At 37.7% G+C, this 12,996-nt stretch overlaps 1 protein-coding gene across 2 annotated transcripts in view; it reads right to left on the bottom strand.

Annotated features, from left to right (window-relative positions):
• Window positions 1-5,087: 5,087 nt before the first annotated feature.
• The window catches only part of Dr1 (down-regulator of transcription 1), an 11,757-nt gene continuing 3,848 nt past the window's right edge, over window positions 5,088-12,996 (bottom strand). The window contains exons 2-4 of one of the 2 annotated variants that reach the window (XM_031337239.1): window positions 9,804-9,967; window positions 8,607-8,721; window positions 6,972-7,084 (exon numbers count right to left, since the gene is read on the bottom strand). In XM_031337239.1, the coding sequence (XP_031193099.1) occupies window positions 8,608-8,721; window positions 9,804-9,967 (278 nt within the window). In that variant the 3' untranslated portion in view covers window positions 6,972-7,084; window position 8,607. Of the gene's footprint in view, window positions 7,085-8,606; window positions 8,722-9,803; window positions 9,968-12,996 lie in introns of both variants that reach the window. The other variant, XM_031337238.1, reaches the window with a different exon arrangement.

Genomic DNA, 12,996 nt, shown 5'->3' with positions numbered 1-12,996 from the left:
CACTTCTGTAATCTCAGCACTGACAAGGTAGAAGAAAGTAGTAAACTTTTTTTTAAAAGATTTATTTTTATTTATGTGTATGAATACACTGTAGCTGTACAGATGGCTGTGAGCTATCATGTGTGTGGCTGCTGTTGATCTCAGGACCTCTGCCGGCCCCTCTTGCTCCAGCGTAATTTACTGCAGCTGTCTTCAGATGCACTACAGATGTGGTTGCTGGGATCCGAACTCAGGATCTGCTTTGGAGGAGCAGTCAGTGCTCTTACCTGCTGAGCCATCTCGCCAGCCTAAGAGTAGTAAACTTAATCCCCTTTCTCTCTTCCCAGAGGGGTATGTAGCAGCTTATAGGTATGTTGGTATTGTCACAGTGAAGGTGATATTAGGTATGCTAACCATTAGATCTAAGTTAAGGATGCTGAGAAAGATAACACACAAGACAGCCTCCCACCAAAAGGAAGAAAGAAAAAGAAAGAAAGAAAGAAAGAAAGAAAGAAAGAAAGAAAGAAAGAAAGAGAGGGGAAGAAAGAAAGAGAGGGGAAGAAAGAAAGAGAAAGAAAGAAAGAAAGGAAGGAAGGAAGAAAGAAAGAAAGAAAGAAAGAAAGAAAAAGAGGGGAAGAAAGAAAGAGAGAAAGGGAAAAAAGAGGGAGGGAGGGAGGGAGGAAGGAAGGAAGGAGAGAAGGAAGGAAGGAAGGAAAGAATTCCAAATGTTAATGCTGAACCTGAAAAATCTTGCTCTAGGGTTTTATTACTTTTTGATTTATGACAGAAACAGTAATAACACCTCACTGTTGCAGAATATTTGATCACACTGTGAACCCTGACACTAAACCATTTCTAGTTGTGGTGTGGCTCAGCCTAAATTTAGCACATACCTTTAATCTCTGGTTGTAATACAGACATGCAATTAATCTAAAACAATAAAGTTAGTTTGTGAAAGGAAGCAGCCACTTGCAGGGCGGTGGTGGCACACGCCTTTAATTCCAGCACTTGGGAGGCAGAGGCAGGCGGATTTCTGAGTTGGAGGCCAGCCTGGTCTACAGAGTGAGTTCCAGGACAGCCAGGGCTACACAGAGAAAGCAGAGAAAGGAAGCAGCCATGTTTGAAAGTGATATCTAATTGAGTGGCAGACAATGTGATGAATCAGAGAAAGATTTGACTGAGTAATATGCACCCAACTCTAATGAGAAGGGAAAAAGGAAGCTACTTAAGAGAACCAAGTGGAAAAATGGAGAGGAGGTAGTTTTACTCAGAGAGTTTTAGAGACAGGTGGAAGAGAGAACAAACTAGACATAGGTAACAACAGAACAAGCCAGAAATTGAGGAGCCAGAAGACGAGAACATATTATCAAACTTAGTATGAAGAGGAAGAGGAGGAGAGGAAGGGGAGAGAAGGGGGGAGAGGAAGAAAGAGGGCAGATTGGATCAGGGTGGAGAGTTAGCATGGAGAGGAGTTTTAAGCCAGAACTGATGAGCTGATCAGCCAGCCAGACCACAGAAAGAACTAGAAAGGTTGAGCTTATTCAACATTAAGTCTCTGAGGCTGAAAACATTCTAGGTCTAGATTAGATTGTACAGAGGCTAGACATGTCCATGTTTAGGCCTAGGTTAGCAGAGGCAATAAGCCTCCAGGAAAACAATTGCTACAAGAGAATAAAAAATACTTTTACAACTCATTTAAGAATTCAGGTAGGGGCCAGGCAGTGGTGGCATATGCATTTAATCCCAGCACTTGGGAGGCAGAGGCAGGTGGATTTTTGAGTTCAAGGCCAGCCTGGTCTACAGAGTGAGTTCCAGGACAGCCAGGGATACACAGAGAAACCCTGTCTCAAAAAACAAAACAATACAAACAAAACAAAACAAACAAACAAAAAAATTCAGGTAGGGACCAGTGCTGATTTGAGATGAGAGGTCACTTATTTGGCCCAGAGCAAGGGAGAGAGGATAGGGAATGGACAGGATTTAGAGCCAAAAGCCTACAGACAATGAAAAGACAAAGAATCAAGGTGAAGCAAATAGAAGTGTCTCTGCTGTCTGAATAATTCTTTCTGGTAGTCATTTGGATTGGTTAAGTATCATTTAAGAGTCCAACTTAAGGAAATAACCATGTTTAAATAGTTATAAGAAATTATGTCACACTTTCCTGCAACTCAAAAAATTATCTAAAATTTGCATTTCTTTTTAAGAGTAATAAGCTAATGAATGCTTAATACTGCTATGCCAATAAGAACAAATGCCTTAAATAATTTAAAATTTTTTATTACTATGTGTATGCATATGTTACATGCATGTGGCAGTCAGAGGACACCTTAGAGAAGTTATTTCTCTCCTGCCACCTTTCCATAGGTTCCAGGGATTGCATATTACCAGGCATGCATGGTGCCCAGGGGGGTCAGGATATCAGATTCCCTAGAACAGGAGTTAAGGATGGTTGTGAGCCACCATTATGAATTCTGGGAATGAACTGATGTTCTCTGCAAAAGCAGTGCTCTTAACTGCTGAGTCATCTCTCCAACTCACACTTTTGCTTTTTTTTTCTCTTATAGGATAATAAATAACAAAGGCCTACTTTAGAAGTAGAATTTATTTACTATGTTTCAAAATATATGTTCAGGCTGCTAAACCATTATAGGGTAGTTCATTACTAAGGTAATGGTACCTAATTATAAGCAGTCTGGAAACTATCTAACAATACATACTAATCTGAAATATGTACATGTTGTGACTCAGCATTTCTACTCCTAATAAATATTCAACAGAAAGGAATGCATACATTCACCAAAAGAATGTTGTCCATAGCACTATTTATAATAGTCCAGGACTAGGAATTCTCAAATGCCCATCAGTAACAAATTCTGGAAGTGTTTTAAAAATACAGATGGAATACCATATAGCAATGAGAATGAAACAACTACATAGGACAACATGGGTGAATTTTAACTTTGAGAGGTTGAACAATGGCTTCCAAGGATATGTCAGGTTCTAATCTCTAGATCCTGTGAATATAACTTTATCTGGGAAGAGACTTTGTATATGTAATTAAGGATCTTGTGTTTGGAGAACCATCTTGGAATATAAAGTGGTAAAGGAAGATCTGACTATAAAAAGAGAATGTGGTGTGGAGACTAAAACAGGCTTTAGATGTAGAAAAGGGTCCATTAGTAAAGAATAAGGAAGTTAGAAGTTGAAAGACTCCCATCACCTACCTGTAGAAGGAACCAGTTCTGCTGGTAACTTAATTTTGAACTAATGAAACTGACTGGGACTTCAGATTGATACAATTGTAGGAGAATAAATCTTTTTTTAAGTAATTAAGTACTTGCTATAGGTAAAAGGCAACATTCACAGATATGAAAAGTAAAAAGGGCAGATTACCTATGGCTGCATTCATCTAAAGATATTTTCAAGGCAAAAATAATTTATCGTTGAGAGGAGAGTGTCCCGCGCTATCTCCCGCCAGCAGGAACAACGCGGCACACACAGGATCCTTCTGCAGTACAAGCTTTAATGTATCTTGAGAGCGAGATCACAAGCTTCAGTTGAGGAGGAGGACCCCGACTATCTCAAAAACCTTCCCTTATATAGAGCTCTATGCCTGCCTCAGACGTGGCGACTCATAATAGGCTGTGGGACAATCAGGCCATTTGACGTGACCAAAGGCACTCCGCCGCAGATCGTTGGGATTTACAGGCACATGCGCACAAGGCGTTTTTATGCTAACGGCAAGCCAGATGTCATCGCCATCTTGTAATGGCGATGTGCTTATGAAGTGGCTTCCCACAGGAGAGGACTGTTAAAAACGGATAGAAAGCAGGCAGGCAGGGTGGTGCACTCCCTTAGTCACAGCAGTAGTGAGGTGGACGCAAACAGGTCTCTTGTAAGTTCAAGTCCATCCTGGGCTATATACTGAGACCATATCTAAATAGAAAAAATAAAGTTCTGCAGTTGTAGAGATGGCTCCTTAGTTAAGAGCACTGCTAGTTCTCCCAAAAGACCTAGGTTTGGCTCACAACCTGCTGTAATTCAGTTCTAAGAATCCGACATTCTCCTCCTGAACAACCAATAGACATGTGGTACAGAGACATACCTATATGGAAAACACCCATATAGACACATTTAAAAAAAAAAGGGAGAGGGGCGCTGGAGAGATGGCTCATCAGTTAAGAGCACTGACTGCTGCTCTTCTAAAGGTCCTGAGTTCAAATCCCAGCAACCACATGGTGGCTCACAACCATCTGTAATGAGATCTGATGCCCTCTTCTGGTGTGTCTGAAGATAGCTACAGTGTACTTACGTACATTAAATAAATAAAAAACATGACAGGAGCAAGCAAGGACTTTGAATTTTCTTACAATATCTTGTGTTTTTATCAGAGGGCTATGTTTACTTTGTGAAACTTTAATCTGTGCTCTCTTCTGCATATATGGTATACATAGTTTAAAGATAGTTCCCCTTTTAGCTATGTGTGGTGGCACAGATGTACTACACCAATACCCAGAAGACTAAGGCTAGAGATTGCTATAAGGCCACTTGGGCTTGCTAAGCAAGCAAGATCCTGTCTTAACAAAAGAAAAGGACCTTTTAGTATAGTAATCTTCTAATCTGATGGAAAAAATTATCTATTTGAGATGGGAAAGTATTTACTAAATAACTCAAAAACTAGGGATCTAGCTGGGCAGTGGTGGTGCATGCCTTTAATCCCAGCACTTGGGAGGCAGAGGTAGACTTATTTCTGAGTTATAGGCCAGCCTGGTCTACAGAGAGAATTCCAGGACAGCCAGGAATACACAGAGAAACCCTGTCTCAAAACAAAACAAAACACCTAAGGGTTTCTGGAAGACTAAACCATTCTAATGACTAACAAATAACTGTGACTCTTAAATGCTAATAACAAGATACTCCTTAATGCGCTCTGTTGTTCCTTTATCTAGACATTACAAAAACAAGCAAAACTGTTTACTGAAATAGCAGTAAACTATTGATAGGGGGTATAACATACTAAACAACCAATGCCTTTTGGGTTTACCATTCTCCAAAGTAGTGAAAATGGAAACAGAAATTGCCCTATAATCATTAAATATAAAAACAAATTTACAAAACACATCAGAATTTTATTGCTTGAAGAATACAGCATATGAAATCACAAGAACATCAAAATTAAAAGTCACTAGGCTTCAAACATATAATACATCATCAGATGCAGTAAAATATTAATTAACCTGAAGTCTGCATCAGAAAGAAAAAGTATGGAAAATTACCTAAATTGTTTACTTGAGAAACATGTATTTAAAACAAAATAAAAGAATGTTACAGTACAAATTAGAAAAGCCCAAAGTGACTAACTTATCTCTGTAAACTAAACTACCTACCTTTGGTACTTAATCTTTTTGAAAAAAACGATTCCTTCTACTTTTTCCAAACACATCATGGGCATATCCATGAAATACCTTGAAATAACTTCAACATAAAACATTTAGCAAAATTACTACCTTTTTGTTATATGGGGGAAGAATATCTGATAAATGCATAACAATATGCATATAAATTTCCCTTCTAAAACTAAAAAATATGAATATTAAGAAATCTAATACTTATAAACATTTCTTAGCTCTCAAAATTGAAATCCTAGCAGCTAGAATCTCTTCTGGGGCTTGGTGAATACAGAAACTTAATTGGCTTGGCAACTGACATAGGAACTTAATGACTTATATTATCTTAGGTGGCATTTTTCTGTTTCCAAAATATAAGTAATATGCCATTTCACCAAATACACTGGATCCCTCTCACAAGCACTACCACACTTTATGCACTGAAACCAAATTAAAGCTGTTCCCTTTTAAGAAGCAAGTTAACACTTCATATAGGGCTGGTCAGTTATGACACTTTTTAAGCAAACATAAAATTTTTAAAGCTACCACTGACTTCTGATGATGGGGACAATGATGTCATTGTCATTGGAGTCTTTAGGCCACCTAATCAAGAAAATGTAAATACTACACTAAAAGCAAACATAAGTAAACTACATGTTAAATAAGAATTTAAAGCCCTTTTTCATAGCAAACATGTTCATTAGCTTTCATTTATTTCCCTAGCAAAGGTTTGCATATCCAGGCACCTCAGTTAACCAACAGAACCCAAGCAGCGCCCCACTTATACACTCAAAAAATGGACTAAGCAACTAACACTATGAGCAATTACTGAACTGGAGTGAAATAGTAAGAACTGTGACAATCTTCAAGATAAGCCAGTCTCTGAAATGGCATAGTGTAGTTCAAGATAAATTATACTATAATAAAACTAGTCTTCACTGTTACACAAAACAGTAACAAAATCAAAAACATAACTCACCAAATTTATACAACTACTAGTGAATACATTCCCCTCCTAGTTATTGAATGTCTTCTTATTTGAGATTTCCTCTAAACAAGTTTATTTATCTGAGTATATATAATTGTTGCCTGTATATATACTCACTTTAAAAGACAAAAACATTTAGATACTGTATAGAACTGAACTTTTTCACCAACCTGATTCAATGTATTCTGCATCACACCATGCCCCATCTCAATATAAATTCTCAATTTTAGTTCAGTTAAAGGGCAGAGAAAATAAAAATACAGATTAAGAGATCTCTATAAATTTCACTGTATTTTTATAAACCTGAAGTTTTCTGTAACACTGTTTATTGACCAAATAAAGGGTTCACACTGGTCTAAGATTTCAGAAACACCATTACAAATTCAAAGGTGATATTATACTTAACCTTAAATTTTCAATAGTTCAAAGAGACAGTTTTACATGTGTAGCACAGTAGTTGAAACCTAATAGCAGATGTCTCTAGAATACCAATGGTAAGTCCACCACGATGCATACAAAATTACAGATAAGCACATCTGTCACTGTTTTCTTATAGAGGAAACAGAAGCCCAAGTAGTGAATTTCAGATATCATCATCATCTTCTTCATCTTGTGAAGATCCTGCCTGATTGGATGCGCTGGCTGAGGCTGCAGCAAGCTGGGCTTGTTGAGCTGCTTGCTGCATTTGAAGCCATTCCTGTTGGGCCAATTCTGCTTGTTGCTGTCTAGCCTAAGAAAAACATAAAATCAAGTATATATATTCTAGTAAAATATAAATTAAATCAACTAACATACTCACTAAATGTAGACATTTTCTAAGTACTATATAATTATGACATATCTAGAAAATAATAACTTTAATATTTTTAGTTCAACTGAAAAAATTGAAAGGTTAATAGAGAGGCTAGAGAGTTTGGCTTAGCAGTTAGAGTACTGAGTGAGTTCTCTTACAGAGGGTCAGGTTTGGTTTCTAGCACCCACATGGATGATTACAACTTTCTGTTAGCTCCACTTCCAAGGGATCCAACACCCTCTTCTGGCCTCTGCTAGTAATGTATACATATGGTATATAAACTAACATGCAATTAACACCCACACACATGAAAAAAAAAATATATATATATAACAAAAGGTTGACAGAGCTGGTTGGTGGTGATACACTACACACCTTTAGTCCCAGCACTTGGGAGACAGAAGCAGATAGACCTGAGTTCAAGACCAGCCTGGTCAACAGATTGAGCTGGACAGCCAGGGCCACAGGGGAACCCTTGTCCCAAACAAACAAACTAACAAGGTTGATTAGGAAAAAAATAGCATTAGTCTCTTTTTGGCACTTTTTTCTGTCTTACTTCTTTTCTGTCCCTTCAATTACAATTTTCATATAAACATAATTTTGGTGGCTTAAAAGGTATCCAGTACAATTAGGGTGAAATATCATGGAGAACACAGCAGTTACTCTGATATTTTCTTCTGAGTTCTCATTACAATTTTCTACCCTCATGGTTCAAAAGAAACCCAGAACATAAAATGTTTCTCAAATGTATACCATACATTTTTAAATTTTCATTTTGTCTTTCTTTTTTATCCAATCTAACTAAAAAATTTCCTTTTCACTTACTATTTAAACTGTACACTTATTTCAAATAAAACCAAAATATTATTTTCTCCTTCCTGCATATGTCAAGGTGTAATCAGGCAAGAGAATTAACATTAGCTCTGGGAAACAATTTAAATAAGTAAAAAGACATTAACCAAATATAAAATTGGTAACAGGTAAACTAAAAAAGCAAAAGAACACGAAGACACCAGGGAGATGCCAAATATAAGCATCAGTCACAAATCTAAGCCGGAAACAAAAGAGGAGGCTGGGGCGTTTAAAACTTATACTTGAAGGAACTTGGTGGAACTCAACTCAGACTCCAAAGAGCAGGCATGCTCACTAAAGTGTGAAAGCATGGGAAACCCACCTGTAGAGACCCACGCCGAGAGGACACAGGTTCAGGCTGGTTCAGGAACAGAAAAATGCAGACTGGATTCTGTTGCTACTACAGGACAACTAGTACAGCCAGCACAAAAATGTTTCTGGACACTGGGTATAATGGCATACACTTATAATCCAAGCACTGGAAGACAGAGGCAGCCTAGGCCACCAGTGAAATCCTGTCTCAAAGGACCTAATAAGTAAGTAACTGTTCCTGGATGGGTGAAAGAACTAGAAGAGTAAGGAAAAGAAGCAAGGCCCATTTACTTACACTAGCCCCTAATGGTAGTAGAATCTAAAGAAGATTTCAGATAGCAAAGCAGATGTACTTGGAACAGTACAGTGGTCTCCCCATATGTAGTTTCACTTTTCATGATTTCTGTTACCTGGAATCAACCAAAATATTAAGTGGAAAATTCCAGAAATAGCAAGCAAGCACCTTTACCTGCTGAGCCACCTTGGCAACTCATCCTATAGACTCTTTATTTATTTTATGTATATGAGTACACTGTAGCTGTCAGACACTCCAGAAGAGGGCATCGGATCCCATTACAGACGGTTGTGAGCCACCATGTGGTTGCTGGGATTTGAACTCAAAACCTCTGGAACAGCAATTAGTGCTCTTAACCGCTGAGCCATCTCTCCAGCCCCCATCTTATAGATTCTTATAAGGATTAAATGAGCTAATATATTCAAATTGCATGGTAATGGGATTAACAAATGGTCAGAACTCAATGAATATTGCAAAATGTTTTTCTCTTATTTATTATTTTAATTACATATATGCATTTATGTGTCTGTAGGAGGCATGTGCAGTGAGTACTGGTACCCTCAGAAGAGAAAAGTGTTGGATCTTCTTGGAGCCTCCCAATGTGAATGCTGGGAAGCAAACTCAGGTTCTCCAGAAGAGCAGTATGCTTATTTAACCAGACTTCTTTCTACCCCCTATATTAAATGCTACTTGGATCTTGTGCCTAATAATGTTTAAGGCTCAAATGCAGTGATGTTTAGTGGTACGTTCCTTTCATCTCAGTACTTGGTGGGCAAGAGGATTGTAAATTCAAAACCAGCTTGTAGCAACACTGGGCTACACAGAAAATATTAACCAGGCTTTCCCTGTGTTCCACTCATAATAAAGATGTCTAAGTGCATTTTCATGCTTTTAAGTGATCATTCTATCTGGGAAAAAAAGAGATAAAATCCAAGAGGTATTTGGAATTATTCTCTTCAAACAACTGGTTCTTGCAACCATTTAGATAATCCTCTAGGTATGTTGACTTATAAAGTGATTTTTTTGTTATTTTGTCTTTTTTTTTTTTTTCAGAGCTGAGGACTGAACCCAGGGCCTTGCGCTTGCTAGGCAAGTGTTCTACCACTAAGCTAAATCTACAAACCCATACAGTGATTTTTTTAAAAACACTGATTTTGATAGATTTCTAATGAACATAATTCAAAACATATTACTTACTTTTGCAAATAATTCCTGTTGCTGCCTCAATAATTCTTCTTCAGGAATGCCAAGGTTTTCCAAACGAGAACTGGCCTTTCTTCTTTTTAATGCTACTGTCTTGCATTCTTGTAAGACTTCTTTTACTTCACTGATGTAAGAGCCAAAGCCCAAACTTTCTAGTGCTACAGAAATCAAAGTATGAAAAGGTAAAGAAAATATAGCTTTCTCTCACATAGGGAATATTTATTTTGGGGGTTAGTCTCCCTCTGGGAGATAAAGACTGTTGTTTTCTAATGTTATATATTTCACAGTTATTTAGCAATTGTCTAGGTGGCTAAAACAAAATATTTTTATCAACCACTATTAAGTTTTATTTTTATTTCTATATGTATGAATGAGGGGGTGGAGGGAGAGGGCATAGGAGGGAGATCTGTATATGTGAGTATAGTACCCACAGAGGCTAGATGAGGGCACAGGATCCCCGGTAGCCGCAGTTAAAGGCAGTTGTGAAGAATCTAATGGGTACATGGGAACCCAAACCCCTCTGCAAGAGCTGCATCATGCTCTTAAACTCTGAGCAATCTTTCCAGTCCCATATTCATCTACTTCCTTAATACTTGACTATAGACAGGTTAAAGCCTACTGTAGTTAATCAATCCCCAGCCCTGTGCTCCTAGAAATAAGACTCAGATTATATTAATAAATACCTTGGCCATAGAGCTAGGCTCTACTCTGACTAGATCATAACTAAAGAAAACCCATCTATTTTAACCTACACTTTGCCACATGGCTGGTTACCTATGCTTCGTTAGGTACCATGCGTATGTCTCCTCACCCCTTTTAGGGCTTGTCCCTCCCCTCCTTCTCTCCCAGAATTCTTTCTCCTCCCAATGTCCCACCTCTATTTCCTCCTAAGCCATAGGCCATAGGCTTTTTAACTGACAAGTAAGGCATCCATAGAATATACAAAATGATCTCTCTAGACTTCCCCTTTTTAGTCCAATAAAAGTCTCTTTCTTTTAAATAAAAGTTGAATACCATTATAACAATTATGAAGACTACAAAGTATAATATACATTTATAAGGTCCAGTCCATTTATATTTGGCAACTTAGAGTACTTTAACATCTAACATATCTTAATGAGTTTACAATTTTGTATCTAAATCATTTTTTATTTTAACTTGTATTACCATCCTAAAAATTTTAAAACCTAGAACATCTTTTACATGATCAACAACTTAAGTTTAATTTTGAGACTGTAACCATCTAGTCTTCAATCCCTTCAGAGACCAGAGAAGGAACAAATATTACTTGAATATGCAGGAAGCTCAAGAACTCAGCTTCCAAAAATTAAGGAAATGACAGAGACAGGTAACTACTTGGACAGTCCTCAATATTCTTTATAATGTTAGAGTATCTATTTTTAGCCCTCTGGCCCAGAACATCTGACAGATCTTAAGTGAAGCAGGAATTGAAGAACAATAAAAGAAAAGTAGATAGATAGATAGATAGATAGATAGATAGATAGATAGATAGATAGATAGAATAGAGAGAAACAACTAATTTAAATTAAAAAATGTTTTAGATGGATTCTGTATGATCTTGCTTCCCTTATCAGCATACAAATGGCTATTTTTTCCAATGATTACAGTTTTGTATGTCCTCTTTGGGAGAGATCAGAATAAAAAAAGGGAGGAGGAAGCCACCATGAAGGGAGAGGAACTATGAGCACATGGCCAGGAGAAACAAGTGTCTGGAATACACCACTGGGGAGGTTAGAAGATTAGGGGTTACCCCCACAAACTGTCAAAGCCAAATAAAGTAAGTGCAGTGTGAATCTCACTTGTGTGTAAGCTCGTTGGAGATGTGCGTGAACTGGCTGTACCACAAAAGCCTACAGAGCACTTCAAGTCACGGGCTTTCATTTTTTCCTTATTTTTAAAATTTATGTTTATGAGAGTAACGTGGTTTGAATAAGAAAAATATCTTTCATATGTCACTCATAGTAAGTCAAGCATCAAGTCTATCACTTTCTTTTCTTTTTCTTTTTTTGGTTTTTCAAGACAGGGTTTCTCTGTGTAGCCCTGGCTGTCCTGGAACTCACTCTGTAGACCAGGCTGGCCTCAAACTCAGAAATCCACCTGCCTCTGCCTCCCAAGTGCTGGGATTAAAGGAGTGTGCCACCACTGCCCGGCTTGTCATTTTCTTAAATACAAAAAAGGCAAATATCTGGAATTTACTTATTAATGACATAGTTTGTTCCAATTTTAAAAAAAATAAGCAGGGAACATATATTCATTAAGTTACAGAAAGACATAATGAAAAATAGTTAAGTTTTTCTTTCCTCTGTTATACCCAGAGTGTAGTAATTAATATACACTTGTCCCAATAAAGGAGAAAGCCTGAGCATTTCAGACTCAAAAAGAAAAAAGTATACACAGCCCCATTGAAATTACACAAATCAACTTTCCCTCAGGGAGTGGCGACCTCCCTACAAGAACATGCTTCTGGGAGAAGACCTTCATCCTTCTCCAAAAGACAAGAGGAAAGAAAGGGGAAAAAGCCCCAGCTCTACTTCAAGGCTGTGAAGTTCTCAGGACGCTATAAAATCCCTACTGTTTACCCATGCATACTTCATGGATGTGAAGTTCTCAGGACGCTATAAAATCCCTACTGTTTACCAGTACATACTTCATGGATGTGAAGTTCTCAGGATGCTATAAAATCCCTACTGTTTACCGGTGCATAAACTGTTGTCTTATAGGCTGACTGCCCCACTGTCCTCTATTAGCCTATAGGCAGAAAAGCATGGCTGACAAAAAGAAACTACTTCAAGAAGCAGCAGCTCTAAAAGCACCTGAATTAATTTGAGTAAGGAATCATCCTAACAAACACATTTTGGATTAAAAACAACACACAAATTAGCAACCTTTAGTTTCTGTAGTTTCTTATTTGTGGGAGGGAAGAATATGATTATTTTTCACTTAAAACATAGCAAGATGATATAGGTCAAAGATGGTTTCCTTATCAGCTTGGCATGAAGACCCTGGCAATCATGTCATCCATGGTACAGTGCTCCCAGAAAACTAGGATTAAGGACTGATAATCATTTATTTCAATATTCTTACCACAATGCTAAATACATCAGTAAGTGTGGGGTTGAAGGATGTAGTAAACAGAAAGCACTTGCCTAACATGCATGGGGCTCTA

The sequence above is a fragment of the Mastomys coucha genome, unplaced genomic scaffold (genome assembly GCF_008632895.1).
Source record: "Mastomys coucha isolate ucsf_1 unplaced genomic scaffold, UCSF_Mcou_1 pScaffold22, whole genome shotgun sequence".
Classification (NCBI taxonomy): Eukaryota; Metazoa; Chordata; class Mammalia; order Rodentia; family Muridae; genus Mastomys; species Mastomys coucha.
This window is presented reverse-complemented; position numbering and strand designations above follow the sequence as displayed.